The sequence below is a fragment of the Schistocerca americana genome, chromosome 6, assembly GCF_021461395.2.
Source record: "Schistocerca americana isolate TAMUIC-IGC-003095 chromosome 6, iqSchAmer2.1, whole genome shotgun sequence".
Taxonomy (NCBI): Eukaryota; Metazoa; Arthropoda; class Insecta; order Orthoptera; family Acrididae; genus Schistocerca; species Schistocerca americana.
The window spans coordinates 360,157,174-360,178,946 of record NC_060124.1 but is presented as its reverse complement, the minus strand read 5'-3'; the positions used below and the strand labels follow the sequence as shown (position 1 = coordinate 360,178,946).

General features: G+C 42.8%; 1 protein-coding gene across 1 annotated transcript in view; it reads left to right on the top strand.

Moving 5' to 3' along the window:
- Positions 1-21,773, top strand: part of LOC124619916 (odorant receptor coreceptor-like) — a 78,479-nt gene that overhangs the window by 44,397 nt on the left and 12,309 nt on the right. The window contains exons 3-4 of the mRNA XM_047146551.1: positions 1,534-1,633; positions 4,247-4,351. Of these exons, the coding sequence (XP_047002507.1) occupies positions 1,534-1,633; positions 4,247-4,351 (205 nt within the window). The remainder of the gene's footprint in view (positions 1-1,533; positions 1,634-4,246; positions 4,352-21,773) is intronic.

The window sequence follows — 21,773 nt, the reverse complement described above, 5'->3', positions numbered from 1 at the left end:
CTGGAGACAGTATTTTTGTCAGCGAAAACAGTGACATGTTGATTGACAGAAACTGTCATCTGGTAACTTTTTTTAGGTTATATTGCAGTAATTATCTCATAAACTACACAAGAGAAACCAATTCCCAGAAGTATTTTATTTACTGGCATACCAAACGAAAATAACGTGACAGGTCCTAATGTTATCGTGCATCCTTAGTGATCCAGATTAGCAATCCAGGTTACTTCACATTATAATTACCCTTAAAAAAAGGAAGTACCCATCATTGTTCATCAGAAATATTTAAAAGAAGATTCAGTATTTCTTCATGGATGTTGTACCAGTGAAAAGTTCGTACACGTGTTTCAACGAATGCTTGAGACTATTTTTAGTGGACTAAATCCTTCCATGTTCTTACTGCTCCGCCCCCATTCAGAAGTAACTTCATTTTACATCACACCAATGTCATTTCGGACACTGCTGCTTCAATTACAAGTGCTTTCCACCTTGCACATACACTCTTTCAACTGATTTCCGCCGGCCAGAGTGGCCGAGTGGTTCTAGGCGCTACAGTCTGGAACCGCGCGGCCGCCACGGTCGCATGTTCAAATCCTGCCTCGGGCATGGATGTGTGTGATGTCCCTAGGTTAGTTAGGTTTAAGTAGTTCTAAGTTCTAGGGGACTGATGACCACTGCAGTTAAGTACCATAGTGCCCAGAGCCATTTGAACCATTTTTGAACTGATTTCCTTCGTCTCATTTGTATATATTACAATTATATTGCAGAGTCCTTATTATGGTGATGCTGTTATTAGTGATATGCTATGCCGTCTTTGAAAAAGTATGATATACTTCGTGGTTTCATTACCTCGTCCTTACTGAACAGCACGCTTTCTAAAATACACACCTCAACAAGAGTTTGGAATGTCATAGGGTTTCCTACAATGACTTCTTTTAGTACACCCACTGAGGTTTGTACAATATCTTATTAACAAAATAAACAAAAGCGATTTTGGTTAGTTGCAAAAAATCATTACAAAACAAAGCAACCTCTCTTCTAAGTGTACATATTGAAAACAAAAAAGGTGAAGATCTTTATCTCATAATGATAATTATGAGTCGTTAGTAGTGAGTTTGTTCTCCCCAGGCATGAATGAGGGGTGGGGGGGGTGGGGGGATTCGGACGCAGTGCAATGCCCACCTTCAACAGGTTTCATGCATGTGCTCAGTTGCATTCCTGTCCGGGGACTGTACTGGCATTCGGTTGATGTTGCCACACGTTCAGTATGTGGACTATAATTAGACAATTCAAGAAGTGCCTAAGTCACTGAGACCTCTAGTATAGTAGACTATATTTTACGACAGTATTCCAGACTTTTGGTGAGCGGTGAATGTCATTTCAGATGGCTCTCTTTTGTGTCTAAGGTTAACGAAACTTTTAGACATTAGATTTGTGGATGAATAATCCCATACTCATCCCGTCCTGAATTTGAATTTAACCAGACACATGCTTCACGAGATATTAAACTGCTTCTCACGTGTGTCTTGTTAACAGAAACGTTGAGTCACTGCAGGACTGCTTGGGGAACATGCTACTGGTCCAGAGTGCCTCCCTCGGTTCTGTTCTCTGCATTCTGTTGGTCCAGATAGCTCTGGTAAGTGGTGCACGCCAATCAATCATTTCAAAACATAGTCAAACTAGCTGCAGCTAAGCGAGAAACGTCGTTTTCCATTCATTCAGACTCACACTTACTTTCACTAAAAGTATTTAAAATTTACTTTCTCACTATGATCAATATTTCACTGAAGTATAAGAGTGACTCCAGAAGAATGATTATGTAACCATAATGAGAAATGCTCCTGTCGTAGCACGAAAAATGCGAATTCGTTCTGAACAGAGTCAGAGATGTGAATGAAGGGAACTTATGTGGCAGCTTCAAAGATATTTGAAAGGAAATATCTTGACATATTTTCTTGTGGATGGCCGAGGAAAACAGTTCAGACATATCACCCCTCCGAATCGACACGAGAAGACCTTAGAGGTGGCATAAAGGGCGTCAGCGAAAGGGCCTCTTCCCTTCGGGCTTTGGTTGCCACACATTTCGCTGCCAAAGACGACTGTTCGCAGTAGGACGACGTTCTTGACAACGTTAGGCACTACTACCACCCCTGGGCGTTTCAACTCTAAGTATATCTTCGGGGTGCAACCTCTTTGAACTTGATGTGACCACTTTGGGGTGTAGTGCGACAACAATTTTTGCTTCGATATACAGAGTGAAACAACTAAAGACCGTTCAAAACCATTCATCGAAATTTCAAAGTGATCCGAAGCAGCAAAGCTTTTTTTTGCTTTTTCATCCTTCGTTTTTCGCGCCTTCCTGTGGAATGATTCGGGGTGGGGATGGGGAGACAATATTAAAATGTGCGTGAAAACGGCAAAGGGAGTCTCTAAGCGCCCCCCCCCCCCTCCCACCCAGTCCTATTTCGGCAACACCCTCGATGCCACGGATGCACTGTTGATGAGCACCTCTCAGAACTTCGAAACACGTTCAGCTTCGGGCTGCTCTAGCGCCCGGAGGCTGGCAAACCGCAGTTAAAGAGTATTAACTATCAATCGCTAGAGGGGCCGTGAGGTTGAATGTGTCTTTCTGAAGGGTACATTTGTAACATGCTCAACGAAGATGCTTGTACACACCGAAAGTATTGACGAACTGTGGGGTCTTAAAGAGACACGCTGCCGTTTTATTCACATACTTGTTACTGTGGCCCCGTCCCCGTGATCACCCACGTTGTCCTGTTGGTCATCGTACTGTGAACTGTCGTTTTCGACTGCGAACTCTGTGGCAATCAACGTCCCACTTTATACCATACCCATTCAGGTCTTTTCATGTAGAGTCTGAGCGGTGGTATGTCCGAAATGTTTTCTTCGTGCGCTCACGATAAAACCTCATGATTTAAAAGCCAGTGTCGCGATTCTGACCTCCATCGCAAAGGCGTCGAAAGAAGGGATGGAGTGTGGGCAACAGATACTACGACGACCTTCCCATTGTGTGACACGTCCACGACGGTGTTGGGCAAAATTGTGATAAGATTTTAGCGCCACAATTACGGGGTTTCGAAAAAGTGATTTGTTGCACAGCGTATAATACAGTTGGTTCCTAAAAGTTATTCGCTGCCGCTTACGGCCCAACTACCAGCAACACAGCAATGTACAGTTGGTTGAGGCGATTCTCATAACCCAGCAACCAGCCGCGAGCGACCACACCTCCCGTAGTGAACTTATTGCTGAAAAAGAAAACCATTCAAACAAGGAAGGAGTAGGACAAAAGTAAAGAGCCAGAAAGCTAAGCCTGTGACCAAATCTGTGGCAAGTACACAAAAAAGGGAAGGAAACTGGTTCTGATTGCGACATATCTATGAAGAATGACGCCAACTTGGATGACGTCGATCCTTGGGAGAATTCTCATCAGATCCTATAGTAACGACTGATCCGGCACATGTACGTGAACGAGATTATTTCATACCTAAATTTCGAGGAGGAAAGAGGGAAATCGTACAGATGCAGATATGTGTGCGCCGTACAAAAAGTACTGGGAAGTGACCTAGCAATTACAGTTGTAGAGTCTATATTCAAGGACAAAATAATTTTTTAATTAAAGGGAAAATATAATTCTCTCATGAACAACAGTGATGTGTAGGGAAACCGAAAATTTCTCATTTTGCTATTATGGAGAGAAAAATCAAACGAGAAACCTGATTTGTGTTTAACGGTCCTATTGACGTTCATGAAACAAGAAAATGACTTTATAAGTACTAAAGATAGGAAAAACAAATAAAGAAATTTCTGTAGTTCAGTAATACGTACGTTTCATGCCATAAGTCTCCTAGACATACCCCACACAAAAACACCATTTTACACGTGTTACCGTTTTGTGTATTCCCTATCTCATTTTTATGATCTCAACCTTCTAGTTTCAGTGCCCGTAGCAATATCACATGTGTATCAAGGTTTTTGACTAGTCGTGTCATATCTAAGAATTTCAGTCAGAAAAAAATGATACGCGATTCTCATGTTTTTTTTTTTTTTTTTTTAGACTTCATTCGGAACTTCAAGGAATTAAGTACTGTACGGTGTCATTCTAAAGCAGCTTTTACTCCCTAAAATTCACAAAATTTTTCTGAACAGTTACTCTATTTATTTCAAAAATACGGAAAAATTTTGTTATTTGGTTTCATATTTCGATCGTCTTTCACTATGTATGTTGCAGAGTGCACAAGGAGCCCGAGAAACTGGAAAGATCTGCGGCTACATGTTCGCAATATTTAGTGAGCTCTTGCTCTATTGTTGGTTCGGAGACAAACTAATGGTGGAGGTAAGTTGCTTCATGCCCGTCAACTACTTTGCAATGACATTCCTAGGCATTTGGATCATTCTTTCATCTTAGTTTCAGCAAAGAAATTTACGTGTGCTATATAGTTTATATAAATATTTAGTTCATTGGATACTATGTGGGGACTATTTTTATGATGCCTAAAATAGCACTTTCTGACCTTTTATGCACCTGTTGTGACTTGGCAAGACAGCTAAGCCACTAGGAGGTGAAGCCGAAAGGCACGCGTTTAAGCTCACGCAGGCTGGCGTGAGGTCTGGAACAGGACACGGAAATGAACTAGCATAAACAGTACGCATCTGTTGGAATACTTAACTTTAATCCATAATTGGTGAACATCGGTCTGACGGTACATGCATCACAAGATAAATAGCAAATGATAAGGCTCCTTGCTAGGTCGTAGCAAATGACGTAGCTGAAGGCTATGCTAACTATCGTCTCGGCAAATGAGAGCGTAATTTGTCAATGAACCATCGCTAGCAAAGTCGGCTGTACAACTGGGGCGAGTGCTAGGAAGTGTCTCTAGACCTGCCGTGTGGCGGCGCTCGGTCTGCAATCACTGACAGTGGCGACACGCGGGTCCGACGTATACTACCGGACCGCGGCCGATTTAAAGGCTACCACCTAGCAAGTGTGGTGTCTGGCAGTGACACCACACACCAACAGAGGTTTTAGGCTAATGCTGAAATTTAAGATATTAAACGACATTTCTAAAGTAATATAACAATCATAAGGAAATTCGTATCAAAATAATATTTCTTTATTTATTCAAACTACCCTTTTAGAGGTTATGGTGTTTGTTTTAGTTTTCTTTGCTCCCAGATGTACTTCATCTTTTGAGGGCTTGTTCCTTTCCCTACTTGCTCTATTTCCTTCCATTCACTGACCTATATCTGTCCTGAAATCCTGCCTTTTCTGTTGCTTACTTAAAAAAGTGTTGTGTTATCTACTATTTCCATTCTAATTCGTATGTTTTTTTGTGTTGTGTTTAATATCTTTCTCAATTTCAGTGGACCATGTAAGTTTGGATTTGTAGCTGCTTAATTAGTAGAAGATCTGCTTATATACAGTGGAACTTCCATTTAACATTCTCTGATTTTACGTGTTTCTCGATTTTAAACCAAAAAATCGTAGCCCCTGTGAAAAATCCATAAGACCAATGCTAAAAATTCCCCAACTTTACATTTCTTCTTAGTAAGGCTTACCTCGACTCTAAGTTCTTACTCGACGCCTCGTTTGACTTAGTTAAGTAAATATTTTAGGCCGTTGTAGAAAGGGGAGACTTGAGAGAGGAAACGCTGACGTAATCCATGATCGGTGTCAAAAACACAACTTGCAACATTTAGCTTCACGGCGCATTTATGATTCACCTACTACTAAGTTGCAGTGGTAATGGGAAAACAAGACAATCGACCCAAATTTTTCCAGACCGAGCCAATCGTGACAAAGGGGCTCAGGCACCCCCTTTTCTTGTGCCACTGATAACCCAGTCTCATCTGTTTGTTGTATTTCCGATGTACTGTGTGCGGCAACAACATCAATCGTCAAACCTTTAAATTCAAACACTGAGCCTCGAAGAATAAGCTCGTTCGTAATCGAGGAAACGTCACCCATTTCCGTGTAGTGAACCTCTATTGGCTGGAGACTTGTTAAGTCACCCAATAGCCAGCGCTGCCACCACAGCACACTAACACATGTAAAATGGGCTCGCCTACTGGATGTGTGGAGAGCAGTAGTGGTGCTAAAGGACGGGAGTGCTGGTAGGGGTAAAAGCATTGTGTGAAATGTTGAAAATACACTCCTGGAAATTGAAATAAGAACACCGTGAATTCATTGCCCCAGGAAGGGGAAACTTTATTGACACATTCCTGGGGTCAGATACATCACATGATCACACTGACAGAACCACAGGCACATAGACACAGGCAACAGAGCATGCACAATGTCGGCACTAGTACAGTGTATATCCACCTTTCGCAGCAATGCAGGCTGCTATTCTCCCATGGAGACGATCATAGAGATGCTGGATGTAGTCCTGTGGAACGGCTTGCCATGCCATTTCCACCTGGCGCCTCAGTTGGACCAGCGTTCGTGTTGGACGTGCAGACCGCGTGAGACGACGCTTCATCCAGTCCCAAACATGCTCAATGGGGGACAGATCCGGAGATCTTGCTGGCCAGGGTAGTTGACTTACACCTTCTAGAGCACGTTGGGTGGCACGGGATACATGCGGACGTGCATTGTCCTGTTGGAACAGCAAGTTCCCTTGCCGGTCTAGGAATGGTAGAACGATGGGTTCGATGACGGTTTGGATGTACCGTGCACTATTCAGTGTCCCCTCGACGATCACCAGTGGTGTACGGCCAGTGTAGGAGATCGCTCCCCACACCATGATGCCGGGTGTTGGCCCTGTGTGCCTCGGTCGTATGCAGTCCTGATTGTGGCGCTCACCTGCACGGCGCCAAACACGCATACGACCATCATTGGCACCAAGGCAGAAGCGACTCTCATCGCTGAAGACGACACGTCTCCATTCGTCCCTCCATTCACGCCTGTCGCGACACCACTGGAGGCGGGCTGCACGATGTTGGGGCGTGAGCGGAAGACGGCCTAACGGTGTGCGGGACCGTAGCCCAGGTTCATGGAGACGGTTGCGAATGGTCCTCGCCGATACCCCAGGAGCAACAGTGTCCCTAATTTGCTGGGAAGTGGCGGCGCGGTCCCCTACGGCACTGCGTAGGATCCTACGGTCTTGGCGTGCATCCGTGCATCGCTGCGGTCCGGTCCCAGGTCGACGGGCACGTGCACCTTCCGCCGACCACTGGCGACAACATCGATGTACTGTGGAGACCTCACGCCTCACGTGTTGAGCAATTCGGCGGTACGTCCACCCGGCCTCCCGCATGCCCACTATACGCCCTCGCTCAAAGTCCGTCAACTGCACATACGGTTCACGCCCACGCTGTCGCGGCATGCTACCAGTGTTAAAGACTGCGATGGAGCTCCGTATGCCACGGCAAACTGGCTGACACTGACGGCGGCGGTGCACAAATGCTGCGCAGCTAGCGCCATTCGACGGCCAACACCGCGGTTCCTGGTGTGTCCGCTGTGCCGTGCGTGTGATCATTGCTTGTACAGCCCTCTCGCAGTGTCCGGAGCAAGTATGGTGGGTCTGACACACCGGTGTCAATGTGTTCTTTTTTCCATTTCCAGGAGTGTATATTTTTCGTGCAGGGTTTTGCGGTAGCACATTTTAAAGACTTTTGTGTTCAAATCTGACATGATTCGGTTGCAATCACCTGAGCTGTCTTTCAAATTTACGTTTTACACAGTGTAGAGAAATTCACTGAGCCGACTTCCAATAAGCTTGTAACGTCAGGCGGGGAAGTAAACTCATTTTTTTAACGTCCCTGTTTCTCTCATCAAGCCTAAAATAACACTTTAATGGCGATGAGTATATGAAGTGTGCCTTGTAAGAAAAGCTTAAATAATAACAGCAATGGTGACGAAGTATGTCATTAAGCAGATGTCCACATTTATGCTTATGGTTTAGCTACTTAGTTGCTGTGATGTTTTTGATTTAATTAAACATGTTCATCAATTTTTGCTTTTTTCTGGTTGAGCACAAAGGATGGTATCTCAAAAACACATGTTTCAGACATATAATTTGGGGTCATGTCATGTCAGAAAACAGTTTGATTGCCTTGTACGCAGTTAGCAATTCCAGTTTTTTATGAATTTCTACTTGCTGTTACAGAGCTGTGATTTTTTAAGGACTGATGAAATTCATTACCACAAATTATTGTATAAACATTGTATTGTACATTTAATTTCCTTAATTTAGACAAATTTTATATGAAATATCGGTGAGGATTCCAATTTCAATCATATATAGCAATTACATGTGTTTTTCTCATATTTTGTGGGGTTTGAACATGTTCCTCGATTCTGCATTTTCCTCAATTTTACGTTTTTTAGGGTCTGGAGCACATGAAGAAGTAAAATAGGGATTTCACTGCCTATAACATTAGTTAATATTCCGATATACAATCTACATTTTTATCTACAAGCAGAAATCATACACCTAGGCCAACGAGCCCTCTGACGACACGAATGCGACAGATACCAATGCAGTCCATCCCTCGGTTCCTGCGGGGGAATCCAAAGTCTGAGCAGTCTTGTGCACTGTCATCTACATTATGAGAACAACTCACACCAATAATACTTTGTGGGTCGTTTGAATTTGTCAACGCAACCGCCTGATTGGCTAACTTCAATCTTAATTAACTTAATTAAAGATTAACTCAGAAACGGCGCACAGCATCGAATTTTTTTCTTAACAATTAATTCTGAGTTCAACATACCCCCCCCCCCCATGAGTTTTCCAGGTTGTTCCTGACCACCCTGTATACCAGATGCTACTTACTTCACCAGAAACACAGGCAAAAGACTTAAAATGGAAGCTAAAGTAAAAGGAATAAATGAAAGGTTAATAGTGAGAAGCTTAGAAGCTTTTCAGTTGTTGTCCAGGAAAAGAGGCTCCATTCATTCGAATTACCGCCATGACGTTACTGAATGACAATTTTATTCCTTAGGAATTTTAATTTAAGTGAGACATCTGCAGTATTCCTAAAGTAATAAGGTTTTAGCGATTATATGGAATGCTTGTTTCTCTTTTTTTTATCGTCCAGTCAGATTGATGTGACCACCTGCCTGAAGCCCTAAGAGCCACCTTTTGCACCCTAGACTGCTGCGAGACGTGCAGGAAGAGAGTCAGTGAGATTCTAGAAGGTACCAATAGGGTTGTGAAACCATGTCGACTACAGTGCAGTGACCAGCTTTGTTAGGTCGCTCGGGAGAGGATCCACGGCGCGAACAGCCCGATCAAGGTTGTCCCACAGATTCTTGATTGGGCTTAAATCCGAGGAGTCTGACGCCCAAATGGGTACGGTAAACTCATCCTGGTGTTCTTCGAAATACACACATATACTACGAGCAGGTGCTCGCGCCAAGGAAAAACAAATACTGCATGTAGGGGTGGACATGATCCCCAGTCATAGATGCATAGTTGTGTTGATTCATTGCGGCTTCCAGTCTGACGAGATTATACAGGGTATGCTCTCCAGCCTTGACCCTTCCAACAATTGTCGCAGGATGTTTGCTTTCAGATTTTTCATGCTGCACACTCCTACAGCCATCTGTCCAAAGGAGCTTAAAACGTGATTAATCTGGAAGGTCAGCTGTCGCCACTCAGTCGACATCCAGTTGCGATTTTTGGGTGCAAATGCCAGCTTTCGTCATCGACGAACGATAGGCAGCTTGGACAAAAGAAGCAAGCGCCTGCTGTGGAGGCTCATACGCAGCAACGTTCACTAACGGTCAATGAGGAGACAATGTTGGTACCATCATGGCTCCTCAGGGTGGTCGGCTGCTCAACGGTTGCATGACTTTCCACCTGTACACATTTCCACAGATATCGTTCAACCATGTCATCTATTACCTTTGGTGCTCCAGTTGCCTCGGCACTGGCTTTGGATAGCTTCATTTTTTCATGCATGCTATACTTGAACGGCAGCCGCTTGTGAACAGTTTACAAATGTAGCCCCGTTCCAGAAATGCTTCCGCCATTGGCCCGAAAGCCAAACGCTTTTGGACGTCAGGCAAGCTGCGGCGCTGTTTACCGCCCCCCCCCCCCCCCCCCCCCCACCGCCACCCGCCACACAGCCACACACACGCTTTACTCCACTTCTGTTAGAGCTGCCACTTGCCATCTCATCTGTGAGTGGTTATTGCACATAACGTCGAATACAGGCGGTGGTCACGTTAATGTATCTCGATTACATATTTTTGAATTATATAAGCTTTCTACAGTTCGTGTGAGACTATTTAAAGAGATCGTATAAATGTTTCATTTCTATTGTTTACCTAATCTTGATGGTGTCAGAGCTTCCAGGCTGCATGGAGAAACGTCTCCTTACAAATAAGCAGTGTCCAAAATTGACACGAATTGAGCGAGTGGACGTAATAACATCCTGTGAATGTATTACACTGATCAGGTACAGTACATGCACACTAACCTAAGGACATCACACACATCCATGCCCGAGGGAGGATTCGAACCTGCGATCGTAGCGGTCGCGCGGTTCCAGACTGTAGCGCCTAGAACCGCTCGGCCACTCTGGCCAGCCATATATAATAGGACTACTAAAGGTAACACTTAGAACTATTGAAGGTAATACGTCACACCTGTTGTGGATTTTGGAAGTAAACTGTTTTAGACCTTGCAATGCAGATCTTCAAAGCGAGGGATTGTGGATTTTGGAAGCATACTATTCTAGACCTGGCATTGCAGATCTTCAGAGTGAGGGTCTGAGACTGTAAAATTATAAAATTACTTGAAATTCTCTAAATCTTACGCGGTAGCCATTCAGTCTTAACACATTGTAGCTGTCAGTGACTGAAGTAATGTGACTTCAAACAGTGGTAGTGCCTGCAGCACTCTTCTGATGCTAAGTGTTGGTTTGTCCAGAAATTTTCTAAGTCCCCTAAACGCATCAGATCAGCTGGCGGCTGAAGCTGGCGGCTGAAGCTGGCGAATATGGCAGAAGGGTAGCAGTGCTTCAGGACGAGAGGTGAGACGACAAGATCTGAATTTGACTAATACACAAGAAGAAGAAGTGATTCCTGTGCGGGGACGTTCGATAAAGAAACCTCGCTTTGCCGCGTTTTTCGATACATGTTCAGTTTTATTGGCTGGGCTCTCAACTTTCCAAGGTCCAGTCGATCAAAATACTCCTCACGTAGTGGAGGTGTCCTTCTCTGAGCTGTGTTTGACTTTGCTAATCAATGACTTCTTTTCTACCATTCTCCTCATTCCTCGCTATTCCTATCTCTCTCCTTAGTGAATGAGAAAGCTTCCTCTGGCACTGCCACGCCTCTCTGTCACACAAGTTTAGATGAACCAGTGTCCGTAGGTCTTACGTCAATAAACAAAGCTTTTGGTAAGAGCCACGCGTTCAGCGGCGGCCCCTCGTGGTTTTCACCTGCGAGATAGCGATCTCCACCGTCCGTTCCAAAAGTCGACTTTCCACTTTCGGATGACAGTAGCGTCTTTCGCCGAAAATTCCTCCACACTTCACCTCATAAAAGCATTTGCGCGAGCGGTGGCCACAGGCTGTCTTAACTGTTGTTCACCAGCGGTGCGGCGCCGCAGGATGCCACAGAAGTTCGAGTGGTGCCCGTCGGAGGCAATGACTGCCTCTCCTCGCTGGCCTTCCACAGCAAGCAAGTCTGTTTTAGTGTACTATGGAAACTGATAGTCACTCACACATGTAATATCAATTCATTTCTCTGACTGTAATTAATGATTCATGTCTAGGTTGAGTTTCTGATATGAATTTATTCGAATTTACAAATATCGCATGGCTTTCCAGGGAAACTGTATTGTAACAACACTCCTTCCCCAAAATTAAAAATTTTCCCTGTGAGAATTGTGCTCAAAGCGTGAGTGCATTGAGAAAAATTTGACCTCTATGTGGAACTGTGTTTATGTGCGCGTAAGAAGCACGGTTTGGGACTTGGATGTTACCAGTATAGTATATTTATTTACGCTTTACCGTAGGAAACTGTCACTCACGCACCCATCAGTGTTGTTGATGAATTAAACTTTTACGTTTCATAAAACTTGCAAACTTACATTCATTCAAAATTAAAATGTTCAGATGTGTGTGAAATCTTATGGGACTTAACTGCTAAGGTCATCAGTCCCTAAGCTTACACACTACTTAACCTAAATTATCCTAAGGACAAACACACACACACATGCCCGAGGGAGGACTCGAACCTCCACCAGGACCAGCTGCACAGTCCATGACTGCATCGGCTAATCCCGCGCGGCTTACATTCATTCCTACACCTTCTTTATTACCAAACCTTACAAAAATTACTAATTACTTAAATTAAATCTCTGCTTCTTTCCTCAAAATTATTGTTTTAACAGAATGAAATTACATACATTTACGAAGGTTACTCATTTAAATCCATGCTACCTGTTTCAAAATTATTTCTTGCTACTTAGGTTTACAAAAGTTAATCAATAAAACTTATACTTCTTCCCTCAAAATTATTTCCTTAACAAAAACGAAGCTACTTACAATCTCAAAAATTCAAATTATCGGCGTAGAGTGCAGTCAGTTATTTAAATTTCAGAGTCAGATATGTTTCCTTCACTTCTTTTTCCGTATAATCTCGTAAATTCACATTAATTAGACATTACATGCGATTCCGTTGGTGTGGAAACTGGATGTGGGTTTTTAATTTTTTTAGTGTTCATGCACGCGTTAGACCTGAGAGATCCATTGATACTGAGTGATCCCCGCCACTATTACCCGTGCAAGATGCAATTTTCGTAACCTCTAAACTATCGTGGCCACCTACAATTCCTAATTTACCTGTTCTTACCCTTACACTCGTCCTAAAATGTGATCCATAGTTCATTTATGAAAATCATTGTATTTCTGTGTCAGTTCATTGTGGATCCTGCAAGGAGGGAAATCTCAAATTTGTAACAAAAGAGCACATATAATTTCTTCACAACATACATAACTGTCCTGCGCCAGCATCTGTTATTTTCTATAATTTTAATTTACATGTTTCTTTTATCTTACCTCTTTCCATTCATGATTTACCTCTTACCATTTACCTATTACCACGTTCCATCGTCGTTCTCTGTCTGTCTCCAGATCGATCCAAGATTTCATCCATGTAGTTTCTCCTCTTTTTATCTTCATTTTGGTTTTGATTCCACCACACGGGCAATCGTTTCATACAGTTCACATCATGTTAATACCACATCGGGATTCTTAAAACTGTCACACTTTCTTCTCATTAGCACATATAATACTCATTTAACTCAGTGTACTGACCTAACATCCTTTACTCCAAACATCCCTTACAGCAAATCGTACGTAAATGACAGCGTCCTTTGCGTTCGTTGGTGCTCATTAAACCTCATCTGCAGCTCACATCACCACTCACCATTCGGCAGCATTCTTTGCCTCTCCTAAACTTCATAAGACATCCTTCCTCATGACAATTAGTCCTCAACACGCATTTCCCTACTTGTGAACTTAACAGTCAACAGTCTTCTTCGTACTTCCGTTTCTATCTCTTTGACTTCTCCTGATGCGTTCTTCTATCCCATTCAGTGTCAGTTATATGTTTCCCTTATATTTACATCTATATACATAATCTGCAAGCCATCGTACGGTGCGTGGCGGAGGGTACCACTTCATGTTCTTACAACTTCCCTTAAAGACAGAATACAGACTTTATGTCACGCCTTCATTGACGCTCTTTTATTTTTTAAATATTTTAACGTGTGAAGTTTTTTTGCTTCAGCTTTCCAAGATTCTTAAACCACATGACCACACTCCCTTTTCCGTACCTCTGACATTCTGAACCAACATTTGGTATTTGTTCCTCATGCTTTATTCAAACAAGCCACCCCAAGGATCACTTCCATTATTACTGCTGCGTGTCGCTTCGCCATCCTAATCATCGCAACTATCGTACACTCCAATTATGAACACGTTCGAACGTCCTCTCACATCCGACATATCTTCATCCTCGCTTGTCTCATCTTCCTTTTCCACTGCATTGAACAGTGTGTCAATGGGAAAGTCCTTTACTACTAAATTACAGCTCACGAATTCAGTTTCTTCATCATCGGAGTCACTTGTCCATACGTCTTACCATTCGATGTCATCTATAACATCTAATTGTACTTCTTTAATTAATTCTAGCACGGCTGAAAATGATGCCGGTAGTGCGTCGACCCACTCATCTTGCTTTTCAACTAATAAAGCAGGAGATATCCTTTCCGTCTCATCGTTACTAATTGGCATTCCGGGGCGTTCTCCACTAGTCAACTCCGCACGTCACGTCGTGGCCCCTTATTCCTTGAATTCTGTCGTTTTCAGTTCCTCTGTCTTCAATTATTTCTACCCGTCCATCTGTCCTATCGTTTCTCCAGACATCCCTAATATCATCGTTTCCTCTTGCATTGTCTCTGCCGCCATTTCTCCTATAGTCTCTTTGCTCATCGTATCTTCCATTATTTCTCCTATCATCTGATCGGTAGCCCGGCCCCTCCAGGGGCAGTGGTCGTTGCTCCTATCCCATTTGTTCCAAATTTATCTGTGGTGGATGTCTTTCTCTCCAACTCCGATTATTCCCTGTTGATTTTCTGTCGGGAAGGTGGTCTACATGAAATGCAAAGACTAGCTTGCCTCTCAACTCCTGTCGTACCATAATTCACGCAGCAACAGCTGGAATATGTTTATATCATCCATATGCCTCCCTGCTATCTGTATTTCTCTTTTAATTTGATTCGGTAAATTACAAAAATCCGTATCACTTCAGAGAGGGAATAAGGCACACCCATAAAACTATTCCTCCCTGTCGTGTCTTAAAAATATTGCAACGGATCTGGCCACCTCGATTCTACATAATTTTCAGTCATCATTATTCCTGTCTTAACTTCTTGTTTCGCTTTTGAGCAATACACTCCCAGGAAGCTACTCGTAAACGTATCGAACGCCCTACAGTGTTTTGCTGTTTGATGTTCTTGGCCACTTCTCCTCTAAAACGTTTGACCACAAAATGTTTATAATTGCATGTGGCTAAATCGTTTCGCAGAAGTCATCTACCCATAGTTTAGGAATAAAGGATTTTTCATTATCCGGAAACAGTGGAAATTTCTCTACCGATGTAAAATATTTCAGAAGCTCTTCCTCATCTGCATCACATGATACAGTATCTGACGGCACAGTGGTAATTTCTCGCTTATCGGAACGTGGCTGATCTCACCTAATCTGACATGATTATTCCATTAGTTCGCAAAACTCTTGTTCTTTTCTGTCCCTGTAAACCATATCCACTTCCCCTCCGTTATTACATGTATAATATCGGCTGCTCTCTTTCTCTTTCACCAGTGCGTCTAACTTTCTCTGATTCGGCGAGGCTCTAGTCAAGAAGCTCAACAATGCTAGCAGATCTAATTTGTTTAAAAAAATTACGACCTCAAAGCAAATGAATTATATTCCATTACAAGATATGTATTTTAAATACCAGATATAGCGAAATAATTTGTATGGAGCTGGATAGTAAATTTAAAATTATTTTTCCAAATAGATATCATAATTTATTTACTGATTGGGGTCTTCAATTTTTGGAGGTGGAGAGGCCAAATTGAGATACAATCGATTAAAGAATATGAAAAATAACGATATTGAATTTCAAGATTTGGAATTTTTAGTTTAATATTTTAATTCACAAATGCACAGTGTTAAGTCTTGTATGCTAAATAATATACATTTTTTTTTTGCTTTGGTGACCTGCGCTGCCGCCTGGTTCACAAATTTAGGGACACTATTTTACCCTGGTCCACCCCTCCCCCCATCTCCCCCCCCCCCCCCCCACACACACACACCTCTCCCCCACCCCACCTTACGAATGCACCCAACATGCGAACTCAGTAGACGCGAGGTTGAGTGTTGGATGACCCAAAAATTTTCTAAATCCCCTCAGACACATCAATCAGCTGGTGGCTGAAGCTGATGACGATGACGGGGCAGCAAAGTGCTCGAAGACGAGAGACAACAAGCTCTGAAGATGACAAACACGCAAGAATAAGAAGTTAAATAATTCGTGTGGGAGTGCGTCCGACTGCGAAACCTCACTTCGCTACGTGCTCTGAAACTCCCCCCCCCCCCCCCCCCCCCAAAAAAAAAAACATTCTTCGCTGTTCCTCTCTCTCTGCTCGGCTAATGAGGCACCTTTCCTCCGGCATTGTTGTACTTTCCTGTCAATCTGGAATAGTTTAGATGTACCAATCACCGTAAGTCTTACGTCCTTAATTTTTTTTTTCTTTTTGTTAAGGTACACGTTTAGCGGCGTCTCACAGTTTTCAAAGGCCTAGCTTGGGGCTTCTTTTCACCAGCAAAATAGCAATCTCTAGCGTCCGTCTCAAAAGTGGTCTTTCTACGTTCGGCAGACAAGAGTTCCTTTCACTAAAAGTTCCTCCTCACTCCACCTCATAAAAACGGTCGCTACGGGATGCCCTAAGTGTTGGCCATCTGCATGGCGGTGTCGTGGGGTGTTACAAAGATGCGTGCGGAATCCATCCATGACAATGACAGACAGTCTGTCCTCGCTGGCCTTCTAAGAAGGACTCAGCAGGGCCCCTGACTACTCCGGCACTCAGCACTGCGCCCGTCTCATCCACTGTGCTTCCGAAACATTCCATTATTTCTAACCAGCTTGTAAAGCTGTTTTAGATCCCTATCGAAACCGACAATCACGCGAGCATTTAACGTCAATTCATTTCTCCAATCGTTATCAATTACTGAGGTCGAGGGAGGGCCTCTTAATATTAATTTATAAGAAATCACACATGTTACATGAGTGTTCCGAAAAACCTGCAACAAACAGTGGTGAGGTCTCTGTAACAATAATGAGCCTGCACAGGAACGACATGATGGAATTAATGCAGCGCTTTTTTCGATGGAGATTCAAAAATTCAAGAAATTATAATGGTAACTGAGTCTCCTTACAAACTATTTTGGTTACAACTGATCATAAATATGTACACGGCTACAAAGAGAAATAAATAATTCTAAATGTTTAATAAGGTAGACCCGAAACCAGTTGTTTCATATCTCCAACAGGAGCTGCAAACTCTCTTATGTGCAGGATATAGAGAAATTTTGGTTCACATTTACGTTAACAGTAAACTGAACTTTACAAATATATGAAGCTATAAGAACAGTTACAGATGTCGGTGATACCTTACCCCATGATGTATGAAGAAAACCTAGAAATAGCCTTCTTCAAGAAGAGAAACAGTGATAACTTCACAATACATACCAAGCAAAGAGTGGAACACAAAATAGGTAGGTCGGCCGCTGTGACCGAGCGGTTCTGGGCGCTTCAGTCCGGAACCGCGCTGCTGCTACAGTTGCAGGTTCGAATCCTGCTTCGGGCATGGATGTGTGTGACGTCCTTAGGTTAGTTAGGTCTAAGTAGTTCTAAGTCTAGGGGACTGATGACCGCACATGTTAAGTCCCATAGTGCTAGGAGCCATTTTTAACAAAATAGGTAGACGTTATGTGAACCGACATTGACTACCGGAACCCAGTTTACAGTAACTTTTACAGTATCATCCTTTTACAAGATCTCCCTCACATTCTTTTGAAATTTTGGTCCTAAATCTCTCACTGGCTCGGAATCAGTGTCAATAAATGTGTCGACGATATGACCGTCGAAACATCAAGAAAGACGTTTATAAATATTTGTACAAGACAGAAATTCGATTACACCAAACGTCTTGGGAGGAAATGGTTCCCAGCAATTTGTCTCTATATTAGCTCCTTAATGAGTGATTACTGCAGAAAGCTGTTGATGGCGATCGGAAGAGGCCACAAGGCATGATCATCTGCCGAGACCGCAGAGCAGACGCCCAGGGCCACCGTTGTATATTATTCGTATTTGTCGCACATCTGGGTGAAATGGTTGCTTGCGTGGTTTCAGTCCTTTGGACAGATTTTGAATCATTAATCAGTATATTTATCAGTAACCATACAGAAAAAATGAATTTAACTTGAACTACACAAAGGACCAAACCGCCTTTTAAAAGTCAACACAGCGCTCTGGACCGTTTTCAACTCAATAACATATTTATAGAATCAAGCAGTGACTATAAATTGCCACATTGCCTGGGATTCATAGATTCTGAGAAAGCTTCTGACACAGTTTTAACAATATGTACAGTTGTAGCCGACGGGAGACAAGACATTAGCAGTCTATAACTGAAAGAGAGGACAGATAAGGATATCCCCCCCGCTATCAAAAGTAATCTTTGCAGCCCTAGAGTATATATTCCACATCCATAATACTGAGAAGATAAGAAAAATGCCCGATAAGGCAACATATATGAACCATCATAACCCTGCTAATTATATTTTACTGTCTTCCTCCGGTGCAGCTAGACTTCTACAACTAATAGAATAACTTATTTCCATTCAATAGTCTTATATCAAGTAATGTTTTGGGTAATTCGTCATTATGGAAGAAAGTTTTCATTTGTCTCCGTTCCGTAAGAATAATTATTCATTTGCAGACTTATATTGAAGGAGGTAGACATTTCGACATTTACATCACGGTATACTTGTTCCCTCACAAAGTTTGTTAGAAATAACCCAATTGATTTCAAAAGGAACAGTGATGATGTATGTACAAGTAATTACAATACCAGAATAACAGTTACTTCATTATTCTAAATTGATGTTGTCTTTAGCATAAAATGGGTGCACTATGCTCCCACCAAAATTCAAGCACGGCATCTACCTGGGCGTCTGTATCCGCGTCTTTCTGGATGTCTGGAAGAACAGAGAGCGCTGGTTTTCACACGATGATTATTTTCGAAACTCTTGTTGGTTCCTACAAGGCAGGTCATCGGCCTTCATAAATGTCATAATGTGCGAGCATAAAACTTGTTTCAAAATTCTATAAGTGGCCGACATCAGAGATATAGGCCAATAGTTCCGTGGTTTTGTGCGTCTGTTCGCGACCCTTCTTGAAAACGGGATTGACATTTTTTTTTTTCAATCATCTTCCAAAGATGTACAATTCACCTATGCTAGAAGAGGGGCAAGTTTTTTTGCCTACTCCATGGTATCCCGCTAGGCCCAGTGGCATTCTCTCTGTTGAGCGTTTTCAGTTCTGTTTCTGTCCCTTGTCACTTATTTCGCTATCACTTATTTTTTCATTCGTGTGACAATTTAAAGTAAGTCCCACTGTGCCATCTTTGTCTGTGAAGCAGTATAGGAAAAAGACATTTAGTTTTCAGCCTTTTCTGTGTCGTCCTCCGCTTTACTACCATTGTGGTCACAGAATCTCCGGACAGATCGCTTCGATCCGTTCACTGATGTGACATAAGACCAAACCATCTTAGGATTTTCTGTCAAGCCGGAAGACAGAATGCTATTTTCGAATTCGTTGAACACTTCATGCGTGGCTGTCCTTAGGCTAATTTTGGCTTCATTTACTTTTTGCTTGTCTGTGAGGGCTTAGCTACGTTTAAATTTGCAGTGAAGCTCTCTTTGCTTTTGTAACAGTTTTCTAAGATGACTGTTGAATCACGGGGAGTCTTTTCCATTCCTCAAAACTTCTTTCGGCAAGGACGTACCTAAAGCGTATTTTGCAGTGCTCTTGAACTTTGTCCGTTGATACTCAGTGTTGTTAGTACTGGAGACGAAATTTTCGTTCTGACCACTTAGGTAATCTGAAATCTTTTTCTTGTTGCTTTTGCTAAGCAGTATCACCTTTCTGCCTGTCTTTGTATTCTTACTTATAGTTGTATTCTGTGAAGCTTTAACGGCTTTTTTATCACTGACAGCCTGTTCTGCGCTGAGGCGAAAAATTCGGGTCTGTTTGTCACCTGCACGTCTAAGATATTATCGCCATGAGTCGATTTCTGTGATTAACTTCCCAAGTTAATTTCCTGGTAAAGCACTTAGAACAATTTCATATCGTTCTCTGTCCCTTCTCCCCATAGTAATCACTTGAGCCTCCCAGCCATAGTTGATAGGTTAAAATCTCCAATTAAAAGAGTAATATGACCAAGAAATTTACGTGAAATATTCTCCAAGTTTTCTCTTAATATTCCAACACTACTCCAAAGGCAGGAGGCCTATAAAAGCATCTGATTACCATGTTTGATCCACATTTGAAACTTGTCTTCACCAAAATGACTTCGCATCTGATTTTGTTCATTGGTATAAACACGCCTCGACCACCATCGTTCAACCTATCTTTTCGGTATACATTAGAACCTGAATTTAGAATTTCATTTCTGTCCTCATAATGTTTCATTGAGTTTTAGGCACCTAGTAATATGTGGGCACTGATGCCCTTTATAAGCGAGATTAGTTCTGGGACCTTTCCATAATCATTCCTGCGCTTCAGTAAAACCATATTAACATTTTATTTCTCCGATCTGCTATGACGAATGCTACCTTGTCTGGACTCAGAAGGTATCTTTCGGGCCTTGAGCGGTCCTTGATATTTTTGTTTTATTGGAATTAGGCCGTGATCCACGACATCTTTATCTGCCTAAACGTTTCGTTTCCCACTGCTGAAACCATGATCAAAGGCTGTAAATACTCAGACAGAAGTACAAACTTAAATAACCTCAGCAATCCGGTTTATAAGCTGGTAAACCAAAACATTATGACCACTGCCCGCCGGGAGATTCGATGCTGCCTTGTGGCGTTGCGGACAATTGACGCGGTATCAAATGCATATAAGTGGAGCAGACACGGACGGGGATCACCCTAGCGAAGATGTGGGCTGCAGATGGGGAAATCCACTGAGATAAAAGACTTTGACAAAGGACAGATTATTATTACCCAGAGCCTATGAACGACTATCTCGAAAACGGCGAAGCTGGTCGAATGTTCACGTGCTACTGTCGTGAGCATCTACGGAAAGACTTAGAGGAAGTGTGAAACTACCACTAGGCGTTAAATGGTTTGACGTCCATGACTCTTCGGAAGACGTGGAGTTCAGAAGTGTGTCTGCTCTGTAAAGTAGGATATATGGTACTCTGTGGCATCTCTGCAGAAAGAACACAATGCTGGTGCACGCAGAAGTGTTTCGGAGCACACCGTTATCGTACATTGTCGAACATGGACGTCCGCAGCAGACCACCGCTACGTGTTCACATATCGTTCCAAACGACGTCGTCAATTACGATTAGAGTGGATACTGAACCATCGGTATTCGACTGTCGATCATTGGAAACGTGTCGGCCCTTCGGGTGAATCTCATTTTTGCTACACCAGGTCGATGGTCGTCTCCACTGACGTCGCCATCGAAGTGAACGGCGGCTCGAAACGTACAGCGCGCCACGGGCGCATGCTGGTGCGAGTAGTATTATGCAATGGGACACATTATCCTGCGCTTGCATGGGACCTGTGGTAATAATTGAAGACACACTGACAGCTGCGAACCGCTTGCATCCTTTCATGCTCGATGTCATCTTTCTGAAACCTGGTTGGTAGGTAGTCAGAAAGCGCACAGGATAAGGCTAAGGTTGTGGATGGGGCCGTAAACAGTTACTGTGAGTTGCACAATCACCAAACAACTTCATTTTTTACGAACCTCTTATTTACACATTGGCTTAAAAGATCACAACTAAACAATAAGGCTGAAGGCCTAGTTAAAGAAAACTTGAGATGCTTTCTGGGCTAAAAGCCCAAAACCACACAGCAAACGCAGGAACGGCTGAAGATCTCGCTTAGAAATCAAAAAGAATTAGAAATATAAGATAAAAAATCTTTTT